This window comes from Neolamprologus multifasciatus, chromosome 22 (genome assembly GCF_963576455.1).
Source record: "Neolamprologus multifasciatus chromosome 22, fNeoMul1.2, whole genome shotgun sequence".
Classification (NCBI taxonomy): Eukaryota; Metazoa; Chordata; class Actinopteri; order Cichliformes; family Cichlidae; genus Neolamprologus; species Neolamprologus multifasciatus.
This window is the reverse complement of record NC_140459.1, coordinates 31,456,538-31,481,257: the sequence shown is the minus strand read 5'-3', so window position 1 is coordinate 31,481,257 and position 24,720 is coordinate 31,456,538. Positions and strand designations below refer to the sequence as shown.

Sequence of the window (24,720 nt, the reverse complement as noted above, 5' to 3'; positions counted from 1 at the left end):
GTAAGGTGTAATTGTATTATGAGCCATAGTGCTTGGTCTGTTCGTCCTATGTAAATCAATTGCAGTTAGAGGCTACATTCATTTTCTTTCTGTAAGCACTTATTGAAATTATCTGAGCACATTACAAGTACATATTTGCTTACTCTGTATGCTCAAATGTGACCCGTTATAGCCAACAGAAAAAAAGCAGAGGCCCGAAAAACAGGTGGGGGTCCTCCACCACCACCACTCACAGAGGCTGAGCAGTTGGCCCTCAGCCAAAACAGTGGGCGCCCTGTGGCTGAAGGCATCTCTGCGGGGACATCCTCTGAGTCAATAACCCCGCAAGACACAAGTGCCTACATAAGAGGTAAATTCAAAATAATACATGATGTGCATACATCCTTTCTTCACAGTCACCTTTGCAGTGCTTCTCATTCATTTGATAAACTCTTTACCATAATGAATTATTTTGTAGTGAAGTTATTTTCCTACTGATTTTGCCGTCCCTCAGTCTTGGTTGTCTTTGAGAGCATAATGACAATGAAGTGTAAGGTGATTGGTATATGTTTGTTAATTGCCATTTGGTCCCTTGTAAGTTATAAGTGACCTGTATAAACCTCATATTCTATCAGTTGATGGTGATGGTGTACTGCATCTGGTGCAGCCTCCTGTTGAGCCAGACCAACATGCAGTTGTGAGTACTCTTAATACTCCACAGATTATATGAGTTTACAGTAGAACAGCAATGTTGTTAATTTCTTTACTACAGGAAAATAATGAAGAAACATTGACAGCTGTTACAGAGGAGGAAGCAACAGAGACACTTCATGAGGTTTACATCTTACAATGGAAAATATAACAATTGAATAAAATGTAGTACTATAATAAAACCATGGACTTTCTATGTCTCTAACAGAGTGATGATGGAAATGAAGAGGAAGAGGGTCCAGCCACTTCTCCAACAAACCTTTCCTCAGTAAGATGTTCAGCACTGATTTACAACCAACCTAAGTAGGCATGTACTATGAATGTCAATGCTATTTTCTGTGTTTCAATAGCTCCCTGTAAAGCAGCTGTACAAGACCTATTTGATCAAGAAAATAAAAAAATGCGACTTGGAAATGGAACACTTCAAGCAGCAGATCCAAAAGACCAAGACTGAGATTTTACTGCTGGAACATCGGTTAAGGGTGGGTGAAGTGGTCAGAGATGGACGAATTATTTCAGTGTTTGAACAACATAATAATATACTTATTAATACTTTGTGTACAGGAAATACAGGCGACCAATAAAGCCAGTTGAACAAAAAATCTGTTTATTCTTCTTTCAACATGTTGAGGTGATGGGTCAAAGGAAATGATTGTGACATATGGTGTCTCTGACTGCTCTTCCATCTTGTATGTCTGTGGGAGGGTCAGGATGTTCATGGTTTGGATCACTGCTGATGTTTGGTTCAGAAGGACAGTGTTCTCCTCTAATTGTGGCAATGTTGTGAAGAATCACACATGCCACAATAATGTCACATGCCCTTTCTGGGGTGACCCTGAGTCTTTGAAGGCACTGGAACCGGGCCTTAAGCATTCCGATAGTCATTTCAACTCTGGCTCTTGTCCTGCAATGAGCCAGATTATATCGCTGCTGTGGGCCCGGTTCAGGGTCAGGGTAAGGGGTAAGCAAATAGGGTAAACATGGATACCCCCTATCACCAAGCAAGTAGCCAGTGAACTCTCCTAAGACAGAAGGATACACTTCAGTTCAAATGTCCCTGTAGCACTTGGTCTTTATATATCTTTATATTATCATAAGTATTTTCAACTCACCATGTCCAAATTTTGTGCTCAGTGTACATTCACGAAAAATTCGTGAGTCATGAACAGAGCCTGGCCACTTGGCTTCCACATTTGTGATAATGTTGGCAGCATCACATATGATCTTCACAGTGCAGAGAACACAAATTAGCATCCATTACTATAATGAAATAATTTGTTAGTTTGAAATGCTACAGGGAACTATGTACCTGTACATTAATGCTGTGGAAAGACTTCCTGTTCACATAGTCTCCTTCATTTACTGAAGGAGCAATGATTGGAATGTGAGTGCCATCTATACAGCCAATCACGCCTGGGAACCCTGAAAATAAATGTAAAATTTAAGTAGTAGTTCAAGTATCACCACATCATGAATTAAGTTTTGTTCATCCTGATACCTGCAATTTTGTGGAATCCCTCTTTGATAAATCTTGTGGGTCTATGACCGGAGAACACCACAAACGAGTACAGGAGACGTTTCAGTGCAACTGTAACATTCCTGACTGCCCGACAGACGGTAGCCTTGGAAACGTGCTCAGTGTCACCAATATTATACAGAAAGCTCCTGTTTGCAAAAAAACGAAGTGCAATACAAATAATATGTACAGAACTGAGAGAATGTCCGCGATGTGTCACATGAGCAATATTAGGCCTGAGGATGTTATTCAAATAAATTATAGATTGTGCTGAAAAACGGTAACGTTCACACAGAAAATCATCAGGAAATGATAAAATGTCCAAACGCGCTCTAATCACTCTCTCCCGGCGGAGAGCTCTGCGGAGAATTTGGGCTTCAACATCTACTGGCTCTTCAAGGAAGGGGCACGCCATGTCTGACACTTCCTACAGTCAGGTTTCCGACAAAGAGGCGGAGAAAGTCAGGGTTAGTTGAAGTAAACCTGCTAGGTGGCAGGTTAGCTTCACGGAGTGTGTCGTCATAGTAACTCACTCAGAATAATCTAAACTCGCTTTGTGAAACCGAAAACCCAGAGTTTTCGTTAACTCAGGGTATACTTACTCAGAGTTTGCACTAAACCAGCTTTCTGAAACAGGGCCCAGGAGAGCAAATGATAAACAAAGTGATCAGCGGGTGCATATTAACCTCCACTAGCTATTACTAGGAGAGTTGCTCACATGCTCTCTCCTGGAGCTGTTTTCTACAGTAGAGTAAGAGTCCAGTGCAGGGCTGGTCTTCTCTAAATCACACGAGGAACCATTTTAAGGCGGAGGCTGCTCGCTCTGTGCTTTCTGTTTCATTCTTAGACTGCAGCAATGGTGAGTAGCAGCTTTTCACTTCTTCACTGTCGTCTTCTCTGCCACCAATGATAGTTATTTTATTCTGTCAATATTAAATTAAATATGTTTTCTCTCATGTTCAAAATAGGCTGACCAAGAGCAAAACAGGTATGTCTGCAGATTCTGCTGAAGCCAAAGTTATCAGACCTCTTGTGTTTTTAAATCCCTAACAGCTCACTCATTATCATTTTAGAAAAGAAGAATTTCTGAAAACTCAACAAGGTTTCAGAGAAAATGCCTACAAGATTATCATGAAGATGGATGACTGGTCTAACATGGCTCCAGGAAGTAAATACTTAGTGGATGAGGTGGGTTCATTTTGGCACCTTTAACACTGTCCTGTTGTGTCACTTGTAACAATAAGTAAATCTGTTTTCACTCAGATTCTTCACAGCATCTTCTTTTTGGGCAAAATCAACAAAATCCCCTTTTCTTCAGAAGAAATAATCCCTGATGGTGATATTTTGAAAGTCTTAAAGAAAAAATTTCCCAGACCTTTTCAATTCTATCTGACTCAGCTTCCCAGACGGAGTCCATTCTCCTGTGTGCTCGACATGGTAAGATAACTGTTCTCACATTTTCAGTTAATCTGTCAAACTTCCCGTTTTAAAGAAAGTATGATGCAAAGTGTTTTTCGTCTGGTAAGTCTAAAAAATGGCTGAAAAGTGTGCCTTATACTTCACCCAACAGTGCTCAGAGACTGCTGGAGAGCTAGAGACTTGCTTCAGAATTTGTTAGTTAAGGCTAAATCATATCTAAAAGACTCAGTATTGGACATACTTACAGTCTTCAGTGCATATATGATGCTGTTGCTGTGTAGCTGCTGGATCTGTTAAGTCAACTCAAAGATTAAATTCAGTATTTGTCTTAACAGCCCAGGAAAAAAGGTTGTTTGCAAATTAGGTTTTGAATCAGTAATAACAAAGATGGATTTTTGCTTGTTGATTTGAAATGAGATATATTTTGAACTATTCCTCTCCCTCTCTTATCTAAATAAAAAGCATCCAATTGTCCTGCATAGCTAAATAACTCAATAGACTAAACATCTTGATCAACTATATATTTTAAAAAAAAAATCACAAAATCTCATGAATTAGAGTCAGATATTTATAAAAATATTACAGTTACAATATAAACAAATGGAAGTTGATCATTTCTAGGATGTGTTAAGGGTTCAAATATTGAGGAGGGATACAGAAACAACACTGATCCAGGAGGGTTAGGTCAAACGATGATTTTAATGAACACGCGTGGAGAGACGACCACTGTACGCAGACAGCATTGATCTCTAACAATGCACAAGCAGATGTTTTATACCAGTAGGGCTTAAATTTAATGACGCCCCTTCAGCGTCAAAAAAATACATTACATAAAAGAGCATCTTCTTCACCTCCGCGCCAGGTGCTTCCGGTGGCTCGTCTCGCCCTCGCTTCTCCAAAACCTCAAACCATGCTCTGCAACAAACTTAACAATTCTGCACGCACAAAATGCAGTTACAAGCAAATATCTGAACTCTCACCTAGAACAAAGCCCACCTACAGTCTATGCAGGTGTGTGTGTGTGTGTGTGTGTGTGTGTGTGTGTGGCTCGACCTCACACGAACTTTGTCTTATGAGAAGAGAGGCCAATTCTCATGTGCATAATAACCTAACTGAAACTATATCTATAATATGTTGAATAAATGTTTTAATCAAGAACCTCTACTAAAAGCTTAATCAAAGAATATAAAAGTATAAAAGATAATAATGAATAACCTGGTTATTCATTCAAACAGCTCCTCAAAGTAACTTGCACTTAGACTCTGCTTTAGTTTCACTTTCACAAACACGCTCAAAAGCCTGCAGTTTCCTGTCACTTTGCACAGAGTGTACTCAGAGTTAGGCCCTTCTTTTATAACCCATCAGAATCAGCACATACACATTTAAGATTATAACAAGCATTCAAAAGCATTTAAGATTATTGATTTAACTCAACAGTTTAAAGTGGTTATAACTGCACCTGTAATAAAGGCTAATTGGGTACCAATATGTTTAAACATCTGAATGCAATATTAATTATTTTTGTTGATTTTGAATTCAATTCTGGATTTAACAGGAAGCCAATGAAGGGAAGCCAAAACAGGAGAAATATGCTCTCTCTTTCTAGTCCCTGTCAGTACTCTTGCTGCAGCATTTTGGATTAGCTGAAGGCTTTTCAGTGAGTTTTTTGGACATCCTGATAATAATGAATTGCAGTAGTCCAGCCTGGAAGTAATAAATGCATGAACTAGTTTTTCAGCGTCACTCTGAGACAGGATATTTCTAATTTTAGAGATGTTGCGCAAATGGAAGAACGCAGTCTTACATATTTGTTTAATATGTGCGTTGAAGGACATATCCTGGTCAAAAATGACTCCAAGGTTCCTCACAGTGTTACTGGAGGCCAAGGTAATGCCATCCAGAGTAAGAATCTGGTTAGATACCATATTTCTAAGCTTTTCAGCGCCGAGTACAATAACCTCAGTTTTATCTGAATTAAGAAGCAGAAAGTTAGCGGCCATCCAGGTCTTTATGTCTTTAAGACATTCCTGCAGTTTAACTAATTGGTGTGTGTTATCTGGCTTCATGGACAGATAGAGCTGGGTGTCATCTGCATAGCAGTGAAAATGTATGCTATGTCTTCTAATGATGCTGCCTAAGGGAAGCATGTATAATGTAAACAGAATTGGTCCTAGCACTGAACCCTGTGGAACTCCATAATTAACCTCAGTGTGTGAAGAGGACTCTCCATTTACATGCACAAATTGGAGTCTATTAGATAGATATGATACAAACCACTGCAGTGCAGTGCCTGTAATACCTACAGCATGTTCTAATCGCTCTAATAGGATATTATGGTCAACAGTATCGAATGCTGCACTAAGGTCAAGAAGGACAAGCACAGAGATGAGTCCACTGTCAGAGGCCATAAGAAGATCATTTGTAACCTTCACTAAAGCTGTTTCTGTGCTGTGATGAACTCTGAAACCTGACTGAAACTCTTCAAATAAACCATTCCTCTGCAGATGATCTGTTAGCTGTTTGACAACTACTCTTTCAAGGATTTTTGATATGAAAGGAAGGTTGGAGATTGGCCTATAATTAGCTAAGACTGCTGGGTCTAGAGATGGCTTTTTGAGTAAAGGTTTAACTGCAGCCACCTTGAAGGCCTGTGGTACATAGCCGATTATTAGAGATAGGTTGATCATATATAAGATCGAAGAATTAATCAATGGCAGGACTTCTTTGAGCAGTTTTGTAGGAATGGGGTCTAAAAGACACGTTGATGGTTTGGAGGAAGTAATTATTGAAGATAACTCAGAAAGATCGATTGGAGAAAAAGAGTCTAACTTAACATCAATGGTACTAAGAGTAGCTGTAGATAATATTACATCTGTGGGATGATTATTGGTAATTTTTTCTCTAATGATAAAAATTTTATTTGTGAAGAAGTTCATGAAGTCATCACTAGTTAACGTTAAAGGGATGGTTGGCTCAAAAGAGCTCTGACTTTTTTTCAGCCTGGCTACAGTGCTGAAGAGAAACCTGGGGTTGTTCTTATTTTCTTCAATCAGTGATGAGTAGTAAGCTGTTCTGGCTTTGCGGCGGGCTTTCTTATAAAGCAACAAACTATTTCTCCAGGCTAAATGATGATCCTTTAAATTTGTGACACGCCATTTCCTCTCCAGATTACGAGTCATCTGCTTTAGGGTACGTGTTTGAGAATTATACCACGGGGTCAGTTACTTCTGATTAGAGACCTTAGTTTTCACTGGAGCTACAGTATCCAGAGTCGTACGTAGTGAGGAGGTGAAATTATTAACAAGATAATCGACCTCTGTTGGGGTAGCGTTCAGATAGCTGCTCTGCTCTATGTTGGTACAGGGCATTGACGATGATAACAGTGGCTGGATTATATTCTTAAACTTAGTTACAGCGCTTTCAGAAAGACATCTACTTTGATAAAGTCTACTCTCCACTGCTGCGTAATCAATTATTGTAAATGTAAATGTTATCAAGAAATGATCAGACAGGAGAGGGTTTTCAGGAAACACTGTTAAATGTTCAGTTTCTATGCCATATGTTAAAACAAGATCTAGAGTGTGATTAAAGTGGTGGGTGGGTTCTTTTACATTTTGAGAGAAACCAATTGAGTCTAACAACAGATTAAATGCCATGTTGAGGCTGTCATTTTTAGCATCAACATGGATGTTAAAATCGCCCACAATAATTATTTTATCTGAGCTCAGAACTAAATTAGATATAAAGTCTGAGAAATCAGACAGAAACTCTGTGTAAGGCCCAGGTGGACGATAGATGATAACAAGTAAGACTGGTTTCTGAGTTTCACAGCTGGGGTGGACAATGTTAAGCATCAGGCTTTCAAATGAATTAAAAGTCTGTCTTGGTCTTTCATTAATTAATAGAGTGGTGTGAAAAATTGCTGCCACACCGCCCCCTCGACCTGTGCTTCGAGATTTCTGGTAGTTAGAATGACTCGGGGGTGTTGATTCATTTAAACTAACATAATCATCCTGCTGCAACCAGGTTTCTGTAAGGCAGAGTAAATCAATTTGTTGATCAATTATTAAGTCATGTACTAACAGAGACTTGGAGGAGAGAGACCTAATATTTAATAATCCACATTTCACTGTTTTACTCTTTGGTTCAGATGTGGATACTGTATTGTTCTTTCTTTGTAAATGTTTAAGTTGTTTGTTGCTGGTTTTTAGTTTGTTTTTTGTCTTTTTGGAAGCTGACACAGTCTCTATGGAGATGGGTTTTTGGGGGGGTAGCAGGAGGAGGGAAGCTGCAGAGAGGCGTGTAAGACTGCAACTCTGCTTCCTGGTCCCAACTCTGGATAGTCATATTTTGAGGGGTTTAATAAATTTGTCCATATTTCTAGAAATGAGAGCTGCTCCATCCAAAGTGGGATGGATGCCATCTCTCCTAACAAGACCAGGTTTCCTCCAGAAGGTTTGCCAATTATCTATGAAGCCCACATCATTTCTGGGACACCACTCAGACAGCCAGCAATTTAAGGAGAACATGCGGCTAAACATGTCACTCCTGGTCTGATTGGGGAGGGGACCAGAGAAAACTACAGAGTCCGACATTGTTTTGGCAAAGTTGCACACCGATTCAATATTGATTTTAGTGACCTCCGATTGGCGTAACCGGGTGTCAATACTGCCGACGTGAATTATGATTTTACTGAATTTACGTTTACCCTTAGCCAGCAGTTTTAAATTTCCTTCAATGTCGCCTGCTCTGGCCCCTGGAAGACAATTGACTATGGTTGCCGGTGTCTCTAGCTTCACATGTCTGAGAACAGAATCACCAATTACCAGAGTTTGACCCCCAGCGGGTGTGTCACAGAGTGGGGAAAAACGGTTAGACAAATGAACGGGCTGGTGGTGTACCTGGGGCTTCTGTTTAGGACTATGCTTCCTCCTCACCGTTACCCAGGCGCCCTCTTTCCACAGCTGCTTGGGATCTGCCGGGGAACAGCTAGCGGGGCCTACGCTATCTTCGGCTGCACCAGCTACAGGGGCCTGGCTAGCTAAGGGTGAGAGAAGGGTGCGAAGCCGAGTCTCCAATTCAGTAATCCTGGCCTCCAGAGCTGCAAATATGCTACATTTGTTACAGATATCATTACTGCTAAAGGAGGCCGAGGAGTAACTAAACATCTGACACAATGAGCAAGAAAGTGCAGGAGGGACAGGTGAAGTAGCCATGGTGCTAACGAGTCGGCTACGAGCTAAGCTAGCGAAACAGTACAGAGACAGTGAGTGAATACTTTGGCTATAAATTAGGTAGTGAGTACACAGAAAGTGTGCTTCGGATGAAGCACGTGAAGATTATACTATGAAAAAAGAATGTATTTAAAAGTTGTTAATTAAACTGCTAAGCAAATAAGCTACTCAGAAACACCACTGTGTTTGAGCAGGAACAGGAAGTGATACTATACCACAGAGCAAGCGAACACCAAGTGACAGCGCCACCGACAGGAGGAGGAAGCGCTGTCGTCACTCATGGTTGTGTTTTTCCCAGGTTAGTTTTGTATTGTTTATTTCCCCTTTCTGTAAACAAAGCCATTTTTTGAGTTACGTCTTGTTTCTGTGAGTCTGCATCTGGGTCCTCTCCTGCCAGCACACAGCCGCTCCTTGACACCCACCCCCTGCATGAGACTGTAGGAGCACCTGAAGACAAACAGTTTCCTCCACTGAGCCAGAGAGTGGAAACGATGGAGTCTCTTATTGAGCTGCTTTTGGAGACACTGGCTGATCTGAGAGGCAGCGAGCTCGAGAACTTCATCGAGATCCTGAGAAGAAAATGTGGCTCACTGGTCCCAAGGAGTCTGTTGTTCATCTCACACCTGCACGACGTGCAGGACGTGGTGTTTTTGGTGGTGAGGACTTTTGGCCAACAGTCAGTGGAGAAGATCGTGGAGGTTTTAAAGGAGATGGAGAGGACTGATCTGGCTCAGAGGCTGACAGACAGCAGCTCAGAAGCTCAAAACAAACATCTGGATGAACATCTGTCTGCACTGATCCATAAAGTTGCAACAATGGCAGCTGTTACAGATCTGCTTCTAGAAACACTGGAGGATTTGAGTGATCAGGATCTCAACAAATTCAAGTTGTTCCTGCAGTTCACTCGGTTTCAGAAGAGTCTTCCACAAATCAAACTGAGTGATGACAGAAGAGAAACAGTGAATAATATGATTGATAAATGTGGTCATCAGTCTGTGGAGGTGATCAGGGAGGTTTTAACAGACATGCAGAGAACTGATCTGGTGCAGAGGCTGTCAGAGAGCAGCTCAGGACTCAAAGCTGCAGGATCATCAGCTGAAGGATTTGATGTGGAGGAAACAGAGAAAGAGAAACACTCTGAGGATGAACGTTGGCCTGCACTGATCCGCAATTATTAATGCAATGGTAATGATGATGATTATTAACAATAGCAGCAAAATATTTCTCTAATCCCCACAGATGCTGGTGTAACATTTAGGCTGTATTTGTAACCATTTCCAGATTGTCCTGCTGAAGAATTCAGAGAACGAAGAGCAAATAAAAGAGAGTCTGCAAGAACTCATCAAAGACCTTGTTCCACTTTTTCTGGTCTCCTCCACCATCTGCATTTCCCAGAAATCCAAAACCGACCAAAATTCAAAGAGGTACTACGGAGTCTCCATGTCCACCAACGGTCCTAACCCGGGGAAAATTGTGATTGCTGCCGCCTTACTTAGCAAATGGGATGAATATGTATCTGGTGCAGTGATGACCTATTATCCAAAAAAGGTCAAGAAAAATTACTTTGATGGAACCATTGAAGTACCTGGAAACATCAGGTGTGAGGCATTTAATCTCAGTAATGATGAAAAAATTAACCCTTGCAGATCATGTCACAATTTGTTTGGCTTGAACACAAACGAAACAAAAGAGTGGGATTATGGTAACTGTGCTGAACCCGAGAGCCTGAGCAACTTGCTTACAAATGAGGAAGAAGTTAAAAATAAAACACATGTGCACGAACACTCAGCTGAAAACAGGCAGAGAGCTGAGGAAGAGGTTCGTAAGGATCTTATGAGTGTGTTACGAACAATTCAGTTTAAGACAGGGACAGGTGAATTTTACAACCCAGAATCATAAGGTGACCTGATACATCTGCTTTGGTCTGATTCTGATGAATAAATGATGCTCTGACAGAATCAGTGTGGATATGCTCAAACTGTTTACTCTCCAGCTCCGTATAATGTGCTTGTTAGAAATTATATGTAATAATAAAATCAGGCTTCTACGTTTTAATGCAATATGAAGCATGCGAGACAGCAATTATTGGGAAGAAACACATCTTTATACTGGTCTATACCCAGGATGCACATGAAGTAAAAACAACAAAACCATTTTTTCCTTTTATGATCCCATCTATAACCTCTTTCATAAGCAAAAGCACTACACGTGTAGTTATAATAGTTGTAGCAGTTATAGCACTAATTATATTTCTGCACTGTAAAATCTAACTTGTTTCAGTTTAATCCTGTAAAGTCTCAACCATGAAATAATTGACAGAAAACTCAGCTGGAGTGCTTATTGAACCTTCTAACAAATAAAATAAATAAACTGCATATGTGAGTTGTTGTTTTTTTTCCACATCCAGCATTTTTGTGCGATTTATTGTTTTTAACATTGTGTGTCTGCAGATTCTACTGATGAATTTATCAGAGCTGTGACGTGTTTTTAAATCCATAACTGCTCAATCATTTTAGGAGAGCAGAATTTCTGAGAAATCAATAAGATAAAAAAAGAATCTGAAACAGATGCAGGAGTGGTGTAACATGCCTCAAGGAAGTAAGAGGTGGAAGGAACGCTTAATGGACGAGGCGGGTTAAACTGCAAGCTTTGGAAACAGGACCATTGTGCAATCTGTAATTTAACAATGAATTCATGTGCTTTCACTTAGCAGACTCTTCACAGCATCTTCTTTCTGGGAAAAATCAACAAACCTCCTTTTTCCCCAAGAAGAAATCATCAGGGATATTTTGTCAGGCTTAAAGAAAAAATATCCCAGGCCTTTCGACTTTTATCTGACTCAGCTTCCCCAGCAGAGTCTCCAGTTTCACCTCTAGTTTTATGTCAAGTATAGTGCAGAGTACTTTCATACTGATGAATTCAAAAGCTGAAAAACCTCGTGTACATTATGTTTCAGCACCAAACAGCGACAAACAGTGAAGAGTCGGGCACTTTTTAAAGGATCTGTAGATTGCAAACACAAAGCTAAAAGACTGAATGTCAATATTGGACTTAGATCCTTGAGGATATCAACACAACTCCAGGGAGGTGAAACTCTTTATTACTGTGGAGTTGATGGATGTGCAAATATCCACAATGTTGACACATCTTCTTAAACAAGGATTGCATTCAGCAGATGCTTTGACAGATTACGTTTTTGATTTCAAGTCTGAGATAACAATTAAAATTGTTTTTGTGGCCTCATTTATGTCCTCAAGAAACATAAACCTTGTGGGTCTCTAGCCAGTACAAAACATCACAGCTTAAAGTTTAAACTTGTACGCACACCATGATTTAACACCAGCGATGTGGCAGCATGAGTCATAGCAATAGCGATAGATTTATTTAACTGATAGCATTACTGCTGTTCTTTTCCCACATTTTCTATAATTTTATTATTGCATGTGGTGTTGTTATGCAATTAAATTTAGTATAAAAATGTTCAACCTGTGCAGATACACAGGTTTCTTTTCTTTTTTTATTTCATTGACACAATCGCAACATTTCATTTTTAAATGAATTACATCACCCTTAATTTAACACAGTAACACAACAGCTAACCAATTAAAATACTATTATGAACCTAACAAGCTTATAATATCCTTATATTTCTAAATAACATTAAAGCTACACTCGTTGACACAGTTCTAATTAGGCATAAATCCATCTAGTCTTAATTCACTGAAAATAAGCAACTGTTAAAAAAGAAAATTAGTAAATATGAATTTTTTTTTTAAAGCACTTACTTTCATTTTAATGACTGTGGAATTTATTTCCTAGCAGATCTTAGTTGGCAGTTGACTGTATCTGTAACCGTTTCCAGATTGTCCTGCTGAATAATCCAGAGAATGAAGAGCAAATTAAGCAGAGTCGGCAAGAACTCATCAGAGACCAAGCTCCACATTTTCTGGTCTCCTCCACCATCTGCATTTCTCAGAAATCCTGTTCAAAGAGGTACTACGGAGTCTGCATGCACACCAACGGTCCTAACCCGGGAAAATTTGTGATTTCCTCCTGTCTTAGCAAATGGGATGAATATGTATCTGGTGCAGTGATGACCTATTATCTAAACAAGGTCAAGAAAAATGACTTTGATGGAACCACTGAAGTACCTTTAAACATCAGGTGTGAGGCATTTAGTCTCAGTAATGATGAAAAAAATGAACCCTTGCAGATGAACTTAGTTTGATAAATAAATCAAACTCTGCTGTTATAAGTGTGGATTTGCTGTAATCACAGATTCAAACACAGCACACTTTATTACCTCAAACTCTTTACTCTGCAGCTCCTCATAATCCTGAATCCTTTCAATTAAATGATAATAAATGTTATGCGGAAGTGTGCAAAATCGGAAAAAGGTGTGTTGATCGTCCTGTTAATTAGAAAAGCAGACTGTGATATTAACCCAAGTTCTTCATCATTTTTGTATTGCAACATTTAGAATCATGAGAAAATATGAAGCATCACGAGACAGCATTAGTATCACACTTGTATAGGCCAGTCTAAACTGCTCTCAGGAGCTTCATGGAACGGGTTTCCATGGCCAAGCAGCTGCATCCAAGCTTTACATCACCAAGAACAATGCAAGTGTCGTATGCAGTAGTGCAAAGTATGTCGCCACGTGTTCTCTGGATGAGGCATTACAGTTCTTGGTCTGACATTCAGAAGGATGAGTCTGGGTTTGTTTGTGCAAATGAGGCATTATCTGACTAAATGTGTCAATTCTTTTGTTTTATCACAACAGAAATCTAAAAATTCAATGAAGCCAGGTGTTTCACATTAGAGTCAAAGGTTTTGACAGAAAGGATTTGGGAATACACCGTTTACTACTTTTACCACCACAACTGCAGGAAAGATATTCTACTATTAAGGTACTGACTGATAAAAAGGCAGGAATAAAGCTGGAATGTTTCTTCGATTTAAGAGCTGCTGAAGAGGAGACTGCTCGCTTCGTCTTAGAGCTATTTAGTCAAAATTTATACATTTATAATAAAATCTAGGCCTTTATGTAACTTTTAAAATCAGAAGTCACAATGAGACTTCCCCAGGTCATGACTTATATTTTAAGTAATCTTTTTTTTTTTAAGTTTCATGCTTAAAAATAGTACAGCTGAGGTATTATCTTAATAACTGTGCATTCATAATTTGTATATATTGGCAAAGACACATCAAGTGTTTAAAATAAACATCTAATGACATTTTCCCTCCACTAGTCTGAAAGAAGACATTACAAAGAATGAAAACAGCTCCAAATCTTATATTTTTCCACTTTCATGCATCTAAAAACGACAGAAGCAGCAAGTGGATGCAGTCTTTATCCCCCTTTTGTGTGTTTTTTCTTTCAAGCGAAAAATCTGTATTGTCACATTGTCCCCAAAAAGTCTCACCAGTTTTATGCTTTCCTTTAGCGCAGAGGTGAGAAACTCCAGGCCTCAAGGGCTGGTGTCCTGCAGATTTTATATATTTCACCCTGGGCCAACACACCTGAATCATTAGTTCATTACCAGGCCTCTGGAGAACTTGAAGACATGTTGAGGAGCCCAAAAAGGTTGATTCTGTTCATGTGGACGTAGCGTTTTCAGTGGGAGAAACGTGTTGTCACTCATCCAAGTGACTTCTCCACTCTGTCTGTTGAGGAGGTAATTTAGCCATTAAATCAGCTGTGTTGGATCATGGACACATGGAGTTCACCCCCACTCTAGCGGGGATTGCCACTGGCCATGTGCACCACTAGATGGCAGCACAATCATTTCAGTTAAAATTTGCTGTAAGAGGCAAATCAAAGTCATTTTTCCAGCTTATGTAAAACTATTTTGCTCCTGGCAGCCACAGGAGAAACACATTTTCACATCCCACCCTGGATTTGATTGGACTTTGGAAATAACGTGTAATCCTAATAAAATGTCCTCACGCTTGTATTGCAATCTTACAGATCCTGCTCCTTGAGCTAAGGCCTATCCCTTTAACTGCAAACAATGTGAGGAAACATAAAGAGTCTTTACTTCTTTTATGGGGGACAAAAAACTCATTGTGCAACAGGAAGAGCAAATAATTCACCTGTCATCAGGAATTATTTTAGGGGTACTCAGAGGAGAGGAAATCCAGCGTTGAATCTAATTAATTTACACAAAACACTGATTAAAAACCATGCAAACAAACTAAAAATTAGGCTGCAGGTTATTTGGATTGTTTCTCTAACAGTGATCAGGGAAGTAGCTCAATCAAGACAGACTGATTAATCATTAATCACAGAGCCTGTCTGTGCTTTTGTGTGTTTCTATGCGTTGCCAAGGTGGTCATTTCTGAGTCTTGAGAACCAAACAAAATGCCATTCATCAGGAAGGCTTTAACGTCTAGTGAGTGATGGGAAATGGGATTTATTTTCAGCTGCCACGTCACAGACTCTTTGTCCAGCTTTCCTGTGGCCCTCTCTCCAATAACATGTTTGTTTTCAGGTTGATATTTGTGTAGCCAACTGCTACCGGTGAGGGAAATCCTGTCTGACCTTTTCAGCTTGTTTCTGGTGAAAACACTGGCACTCTGTGACGTCAGAGACACTAAATTTTTCTTTACACCTTATGTAATATAGAACTGTGTCTGAACAGACAATCCTGGGAGCTTTACAGGAGCACAAAGATGTGGAAGTGGCTGCCATGGCAGGACCCTCAAACACTGTTTACTATAGGAGTACACACAGATGATGAGTGCTGCATCACGCTTGCGTGCACACACGCAAACACACACAGATGGTTGCACTTAGACTGTAATATTTTTGCTGAAGTTGCCCTTGGTGTTTCATGTCTGGAAAATCTGAGTCATGCTTCTCTGTCAAATAATCTCTGATCTAATGTAGGCTTTGTTTAATCACCCTATAATGCATTAAAGCCTTTTTGTGGGCAAAACAAACACAGATAATTGACAAGCATCGTTGCTGTACTAATTTACAGTATGATTAATAGCGGCGCAGTTTATTTTACGTCTGTTTAATCATTTAATTCCAAATGCGTGCAGGGTATATCTAGAATCATGAAATTACACTCCATTTCCAGTTTACTACCCTTAGCTTCAATTAACGCAGTCTAGCCCGAGAGTCCTGCAATAAAGCCCAGCTTCATAAAGGCTATATTTGTCAATGTCTTTTAAGTGAGTGGCAAACCAGTACACAAAAACCAACCCACTACCTCTGGACATGATTTAATGACCTCAGCTCCAGTTAGACCTCCTGAAATAGGAAGCCATCACATTAGCTCCCATTCCCAGAGCAATGTACATTTATGGTTCAATGGAGACTTAGTGGTGTGTTTAAGCTGTGTGCACCTAGTGCCAGCTTGTTCTGGGCCTGAAAAACTAAGCAAATGAGCATGTGCCAAAAACTGTGGCCACTTGATGCTGGCTCTAAAAGGGATATTATAGTCATATACTTCCATACTGAAATGCAGAAAACATACTTACAGCCTGGCACTAAATACACAAGGTATGCTGATACTGAGGGCTGTTGCTAGCTGCATACTTGTCCTCCTCTTAGCTAAGTCTAGGAACTAAACTGGACTACTGTTGCTAGTGTTAGCCGCACTTGAAGCTTTTCTAATGAAATTTTCTGACAAATACTGTGGTTTGATGTAAGGGATCCCAAGAACTCCAGTTTGGGTGAGTGAAATTATGTCTATAATTGTATGACAGTGTGTTACAGCCATGCAGTTTATGGATGTAGCTTGCTAATCAAGCTTGCTAGTCTTAGCTAATAGCTTAGCATCCCACCTTCTAATCCAAATATAGTAAATAATAAATGTAATAAGTTATAATAAAGTTTACATTTATTATTATTTTTGCTTGGATGTTATACTTCTAACACCATTTTCGAAGTAAAAATATTTATTCTCCAACTAGATGGTAAGAAATTGCTGAAGATGTCAGTTTGTTAGCAAACGCTGGCTAGCTACTAGCTAAGCGATAGTGAAGTGCACAAATGGCAAATAGAGAATGGTCACCTTCAAAGTAAAAGTGCGTCTCAGTGCTGCAACCAGCACGTTTCAAAATCCACAACTTACACTAAACATAAACAGTCCCTATTTGCGGTTTGTGCTGTACTTTTTGGTTTCACTGCCACTTACCCAATAGCTTTGGAACAAGTTGATGTCATCCATGCAAACTACAGGCGATAGCAGCAACCTGCCAGTGACCAAAGCAATCGCAGAGATGGTTGCAGACTGGTCTCCAGTCCAGACAAACAAAACATGAACAATATGGCATTGGCCATATAGTTTATGGTGAACACTACTTTCTGTAGCTACTGCTAAGCTCTTCTTAGCATGGACCTTATTAGCAAAGCAGCAAGCAGTATCATTTGTTTGGGTGTAAACAGTGCAGAAGAGAAACTGACAATAGTGTGTGTGTGTGTGTGTGTGTGTGTGTGTGTGATGAGAAGAATAGTGGCCTGACATACTCAGCTACTTGTTGCTTGTTAGGGAATGCTGAAACGGGCCAGTCCTTGCCACACACATCGACTGCACTAACAATAGCTTTTGTGAATGAATTTTTTTTGAGTGTCTGTCGTGTTGTTGAATCTGTCTACAACCACTGATCCAGGTCAGGCAGCGCAGCAGGGGGTTTGGGGGACCACCGGACCACCACTTCCGATCATGCCATTCAGTACAGCTAGTTCTGAATGAGTGACTCAGCGAGCCCACGATGGCCATTCTCATGTCACCGCTCTGTAACAAAGACAGGAAAGCAACACAATGCCCCGCGTTGTTGTGTGCATAGATTAAGTCTGCCTATCAGAGCCCAGGTGTTGCTTATACAGTCCCTAATAAGACTGTGTGTGTGCTGTATGTTTTCCTCCACTGATGTATTTTTGCCAACATTTTGGCGTCATGGTTGTTGAGCCATTAGGGCCAATGGCATACTTGTCACAGAGATAAACATGAGTAAAAAGAAGAGTACGAGTGTGACTGTAGCACAAATTGGGAATAGGTGCTCCTCTTTGGCACATGAAATCCTTTATAAAGTGTTGCTGTTGGAAAATACAGCAAACGCACCCGCATCATTGGAGGTCTTATATAACAGGTCATATACCGAGCAAATGGGCCCCAGCCTCCGTGAAGCTGTCATCTGCTCGAGTAGTAAAACAATCGGAGTGAAGGGTGAGAGATAACAGAGCCCTTCCCCTGCTGTGATAATAACACTGTGCGATGGCTATATTTAGGGCTCTCTTTTGACAAAACTGCTTGTTGCCACACTGGTACACTGGGGTGCCCGGAGCTCCGAGCTATGCAGCGCCACAACAGCTCATAATTTAACCTTGCCAGTAAAATCACTTTCCAGTGCACTAATGTATTCAGCACCCCTCCCTCTGCAACAGAGATACGTGGTGTCAAATAAAAAGATCGGTAGACAGTTTTATTTTACAACAAGGGCTTAATCGGGATGCCTGTCCCCTTTAAAACTCTATAATACGATATAAACTTTCAGTTCTCCTAGTAACAGCTTGTGTCATATAGCTAGTGATTGGAGGTATGGTCTGTTCGCTATGAGGCCCACAAACGCAGGCACACACTCTTCTCACAGTTTTAAATTTGACCTTTTCTTAAAGGGACATGCTGACCTTTCACCTAGATTCTCAGGCCGAAGCAGACTGCTCATTAAACCAGCACCAGAGCCTGCAACAAGAGCTTTTCTCCAATAAAAACAGCTCCAGCCTGAACAGCAGAGGGATAACTTTTCACTAGATTTTTTACTCAGGGTTTGAGGCCAGCTGATGCGTATGGATGATGGGAAATAAGGCTTCGCTGATTTGCTGTCTCTTCCTTGACTCCAAAAACGACTGAAAAAAAATAGTTCCTCGCCCCATTTAAGTTAAGTTAAATAAAACCTGGCAAAGAAAAATAGACCGATAATCCATTTTAATGTGAACTGTACACAACATTTATCCCAAGGACAGCAAAGGTGTATAATAAATCAGAAATGTGCCCTGGTGCTGTTCATGCTGGCTCACAATGACATTAGTTATACCTGATTTTCTGCTACGACTAATTAAAAATGACATGCAAAGGTCACCTAATATAACCAGGTGGCAATAAGAGAAGAGCAATCCCTCTCTTTCAGGCTTCTGCTGTGTTCTTAGCTGGTCTTCTGCTTTTATTATACTTCCTGTATTTTTCCCCCCCAATCTTTTTTGGAGCACAATTTAAAGTATTGTGCAAAAGTCAAATCAGTTGTAGTGGCTCAGTGTGGGGATGTTCTTGGATGTACACAAGTTAATTCTACCAGATGTTTCATCTTGTCATGGCCTGTTTTCCATCCTTTACACTGATAGTACACGGTTTACGCTGTTTATTTTCTATACGGTTGGTATGAAGGTGGAATTCAGTGAATCTAAGCATCATCAGCTAAAAGTGATATGAATCTCTGCTACACTTGATGTAACCTGACTGTGACACCACAGCCACTGTGTACAGGTCACACACTGTTCTTTACTTTAAATCCATCACAGGACACCAAACTGAACTGTTTATCCTGCAGAGGATTTTCATGCAGTCTTTAAATAACACAGTCTACTTCAGTTTGTTTTGCAGCATGCTACACAATATGGAAAAAAAAAAAAGTTACATGTACAGACCCAATAACATGAGGACTTAGATGTAAGCTTTAAATTTGCAGTTCATCAAATCCCACTGAGCAGTCCTTACCTTTAAATCTAACCTCTCTCTTCCTCTCCTGTTCTGTCTTTCTCATCTTTCTCCATCTTTGAGTTAAGTTTGCCCTTTCATTTCTCTCCCTGTGAAATACAGCAGCTGGACCTGTAGTTAGCAACACACTGTGCGACAAACTGCACACAAAAAGTTTGTGTGTTTGCTGAGCTGATAGAAACTCTGCATTTGAAATTAGCTAACACAAAAGTAACTCCCTCTCATGCTCGCTCCTCTTCAGTAGGACTAGCAAGATCCCAAAGTACTTCAACCGCAACTTACAGACACCTGCAGTCATTCCAGTGTTGTGGCAAAAGCAAAACACCCCCCTCCAGAAAAAAGAAAACTACTCAAGTGCAGTAATGAATTATATCTGAAACGCACCTATACCACAAAAAGAGGTGAAGCCTAACATCCATCTGTCAGTCAATGTGGCTACACCTACAACTAGAAATTTTATGTAGTCTTCTTTTTTTGCAACAAGCATTTTAAAATGCAAGTCAGACTTTTGTAGCCAGCCCCAAGTGGCCACATGGGGAACTGCAGCTTTTGGAACTTTCTTGTTGATTATTCTCAACCTGATTTAACCATGAAAAAGTAGCTGTGCTGGCTACTGACATTCTTGATCCACACTCAACATCACATCTTGTACTTGTTGTGGCCACACCTCACTATGATGCAGTGTTTCCTGCTACATTAGCTCTGCATAGGGTGTGAAAAAAAAAAAAATCATGCTGTCATGTCTGGCATGGAGAGCAGGATCAAGACCATCTGCAGCTACTCTGGACCTGAGCTTTTAAATGTACTATATGTCTGGAAGCTGAATAATGTGTGGCTTTATTATGGAGCGGCATAGGTTGGCCTACCTTAAAACCGAGCAGATGTCTAATGTACAGAGGTGTATCGTTTGCTTAAGTAGCAAGCTTGCTAATGTAGCTACTGTGGTTATACCTAAATTCATATTTTGCTTTGTTTTTCTTTTTGCATACTCATGGTAGTGTTGCATGCTGTAGCAAACATTATCACTTTGTAAAGCTAAGTTTGTATGCCTTCATAAACCAGCTAAAATAAATTAAATTCTTTTAAAAACACAACCTACAAGGGGAATGACAAGGCCTTGCATGTAATGAAAGGTTATATCTAGTGTACACTCCTCACAGGTTCACTCCTCGTCTGTGTCTCAGCACAACGGGTTTTCTCGACATTGACTGGGGCAGAATGTTCCCTCCAATGTTTTTATTGGCTGGCAACCAGGTTTTCTGAAGCCATCGTGAAGAGATAAGCCAATCAGAGCGGCCAGGTTAACCTCAGGGTTATCATAGCTACTATTTACCTAACCATGTTCACCACAGATACTCAGCACGTGTGGACGTGTGTTCACAGCTCCGGAGTGTTTTGCAGGCCTTTACAGTCCTTGTTACGATTTGAAATGAGCGGTCACGGGTGTGATTGGAATTAACCTATAGAATATCCCGAGCTTACACACACACACACACACACACACACACACACACACACACACACACACACTAAACAGCCCTCCTGTTCCCCCTCCTCCCTCTCATTTGGTCGTTAGACTCTGGACAGATGTGTCAGGGCTTGGGGAATGCCAGTTCCAAAGATATAAGAAGTTCAGACACAGCCCTGTAGAACAGGCTCTGTCATGCACGCACACACACACACACACACACACACACACACACACACACACACACACACACACTCCTTCCCCCCCCCCTCTTCCTGTTGGATTTTGTTCCTGCTGTTCTGAGAAAAATGAAGCTTGACTTTTAAAAGAGAATGTTCTGGACTATGTCAGCAGGGTTTGGTACCGGTCACCCGGCCGCACTCGCAGTCTTACTTGTTACATCATGCTCCTCAGATTTGCTCCTACTTGACCTTTCCTCGCCACTTTTAACGGAAAGTCCTGCTGGGCACAGACAAAGCAATAATCTTTTGCTCCGAACTGAGCTGCTGGGCTGCAGTGAAAGCAGGAATCTGTGCTGTACTACACTTTAGATTCTGGGTGTCACAGTGTGTGCTGCACCTGGAGAGATGCTCTGAAAAATACCCTCCTCCCTAGCTAACAGTTTGATCCTGAGTCACCCGAGTGGACAAGCAATGGGTCCTTCGATTCTTTACAGCTCTGATAACTTCCACCAAAATCAGCGTTGTGCGCTAGATGTCGCTGTTTTAAGTAGACGCCTCCACTTATTTGAGTTCTGACACTTGCAGAAAAGTCTGTTAAAGTGAACACTAAAGAAAAGACAAATGTAATGAAACCTAACACTGCCATTTGAATTCAAATGCATATTTATAAATGCTAAAAATAAACTGCTCAGAAAGCTCAGTTGATTGCTGTGCAGCAGGACTCACAGATCCCCCTCACTCCAGCTGGGCTAGTCCAGCTCCAAGTTGCTGAATGCTTAGCTCGCACTCACTGCCACCAGTTTCAAAATGATTAATGTCCTCAATCGATTTTTCCCTCTCAGTCAGTTAGCTCATCGTAGATGTGTTTAGTTTATCTGGTTGCACTGCCAGAGTCATTTGAATTTCTCTGTTTAATGGACACTGAGCTCAGCCTTGACCTAAACAAATGTGGTTTAGATTCTGGGAGTGTTGCTATTAATATCCAGTCAGGCTTTTGGCAGCAGATAGCTGATACTTAAAGAGGGAGACGGGGCATGATGGGAGGGAACTGCCTGCCTGCTTGTTGCACAGAGGAAAATCTTTGCATAACCTAAGAAAAGTTGTTGTAATCTGTTTTACAGTCAGTAGTTTAATATATCAAAGAGTCTGCAGTAACACAGCAGTATTTTCAATGGTATGTTTTTTGTTTTTTTTGTTGAGTTGGAGTAGAGCTGATAAGCACCGATTGGAGTGCAGTTGCTTTATTTGTATGACTCCGTTTGAGGGGTTGTATAAATGAGAAGTTCCATCTAAACTGTGGCAACGTGTTGATTTTTTTATCCAATGTCAGCAGTTACCCAGCAATTCACAGTGTGCTCTGGACATTTCAGATCTGATCGCAGTTTAGGTTGTAATCCAGATAAATCCTCACTCTGAGAACTTGATGACAAATGCGAAAAGATTAATGTGAAACACCTTTTTGTTTGTTACTTCAGAAACTAGTTTACAGTCCTCACTGAGTGTTTGTTGCTGTGTTTATCTTTCACTTGACAGCTCTAATTTTTCCTGCCAGCCTCCACTTTCTCATAATGAAAATCTGTGGTGCCGGGACAGACCCCCGTTTTGGAGGTGCAATGCAAACATTCCAAGTGATTTAGCTGAGGCAAAATTAAATTCCTCAAATGATTATTGCTCAAGTGCTGTTTTGTTCTGGTGTGCTCATAAAAGTGAACACTTAGCGATGCAGGAAGAACATTCCTCTTTTAGAACGGGACTTCTGTTCCCCGCTTACTTAATTGCTGTGGCCTACAGAGGCTGAAGCAGAAGAAAGGAGGGCACTCCACAATGAACACCATTAACTAGATTATTATGCTGCATCCATTCTTGTTTCTGAAATTCCACTGAAACCTGAAATTAGAGAATTTAGTAAGCATATGCCGCAATTGCACCTCTCAGCAGACTTCTGTAAGGATGGGGATGGCATTGGACAATAGATTGATGGATGGATTCAAAGTGCTAATGCAGTATCCGTCTGCAGAGAGTGTAACAAAGGTCATTTTTTAAGCTTTCTGCTAAAGACGTCAAACAAAGGCAGTGATTAAGTTAGTTTTGAAAAGAGGGCAGCTGTTATGATGCACACAATGAATGTGTCTCTGATTGAGCCCGTTCAAAATGGCCAGATTGCATGTTATAGCTTTCTTGTGAACTGCTTATTCAAACTCCAAGAGTGAGAACCCGGTTAAGTTTTAGGGACCACATTTTGATTGAGTAGGAACTTTTGGTTCTTTTTTACAGAAGCCAGTGTCAGGGACAAAATTAGATTTTAGGTTCAAAGTTGAAATTTGGTTTGTGCTACATTTAGTGTCTGTCACAGTGAGCTGTGTGGTGGGTAGGGATTGGACCCAAATGCAGGACTCTGAGATGGAGTATTAAATTTAAAGGTGGCAGTTTTTATTCACTCACAAAAAATGACTAAGACACGCAAAACATGAATGCTAGAAACAAAACCAAAATTCAAACTAGGAAGGATGACCTGAACTAGGAGTTGATGACCTTGCATGACATAACCTGACCAAACATGACGCACGGGGAACACACAACTAATGCGGAGGATACAACAACAGGCAGGGAAAAACACAGGGCTTAATCACCTAGTGAGGTGATTAGGAAATGTGAAACAGGACGGAGACACAGCTGGGGGCAATGCAGGCATGATGAGGCATGGGAAAGCAACACAGAAAACCCTAATCCAAAGACTAAGAATATAACAAACAGAAGATCACAAATCATAATAATAATAAGAACTAACAGTTCATTGCTTAAACATAAAGCACAGTGTCTTGCACTTAGCTGTGATGTTTAAACTTATGGGTAAAATGCTCTATACAAGCAGCAGATGTTTGCTTTTTCCGAATGGTGGCTGAGCTGTCCCTTAGCAATAAGATAAGGTGATCCAGCTGAGATGGTTCAGGCATCTGACTGGGATACCTCCTCGTTATATCTCTCAGATGCCTTGGAAATGGTTCACTGTCCCACTGGATGAACTGGGGGAGTTGGTTGGGATCAGGGAAGTCTGGGCTTCTCTGATCGCAACAACCTCTTGATGCTTAAAACTCTGAAGCTAAAGATCTACAGCTTGCCTTGAAAATATACTTTTTTACCACGATCCCCTAGGCCTAAAAAGACTAAATGCCTTCTGATTGAGTCCTTCTGTTCAGTCTGGCTGAAAGGAAGTAGCATATCATAACAAAACATTTTTTAGTGTCCATCATAAATTCACTTCAGTTCAGTTTAATTGTGAACTATTAATAGAACACCAAATCACAACAATGATTGCCTCAGGGCACTTCATATTGTAAGGTAAAGATCCTGCATTAATACAGAGAAAAGCCCAGGAAGAAAAACTGGAAATTATATCTAGCTAATGATAGAAACATTATCAACAATGTGAAAGATTTCTAACATTAGTTTTAATTTTTTTTTAATTTATTGTGAAAAAATGCTC

The 24,720-nt window shown here is 40.4% G+C and overlaps 1 protein-coding gene and 1 pseudogene across 2 annotated transcripts; both read left to right on the top strand.

The window, feature by feature from the left end:
- Nucleotides 1-2,851: 2,851 nt before the first annotated feature.
- On the top strand, nt 2,852-11,234 carry LOC146493761 (uncharacterized). Of its 2 annotated transcripts, none has more exons than XM_085147700.1 (5): nt 2,852-3,065; nt 3,175-3,194; nt 3,280-3,394; nt 3,470-3,643; nt 10,099-10,207. In XM_085147700.1, exons 1-5 carry the CDS (start codon nt 3,063-3,065, stop codon nt 10,108-10,110), a joined length of 324 nt encoding a protein of 107 aa, XP_085003826.1. In that variant the 5' UTR covers nt 2,852-3,062; the 3' UTR covers nt 10,111-10,207. The 2 variants fall into 2 exon arrangements, with proteins under 2 accessions (XP_085003826.1, XP_085003825.1); XM_085147699.1 differs by having other exon boundaries at nt 2,858-3,065; nt 10,141-11,234.
- Nucleotides 11,235-11,444: 210 nt separating this feature from the next.
- LOC146493760 (uncharacterized) lies at nt 11,445-14,486 on the top strand (annotated as a pseudogene).
- Nucleotides 14,487-24,720: the final 10,234 nt, after the last annotated feature.

Coding starts and splice junctions, on each gene's coding strand:
- LOC146493761 (XM_085147699.1), top strand. Junction 3,195..3,279: donor GCTGACCAAGAGCAAAACAG/GTATGTCTGCAG, acceptor TTATCATTTTAG/AAAAGAAGAATTTCTGAAAA. Junction 3,395..3,469: donor GTAAATACTTAGTGGATGAG/GTGGGTTCATTT, acceptor GTTTTCACTCAG/ATTCTTCACAGCATCTTCTT.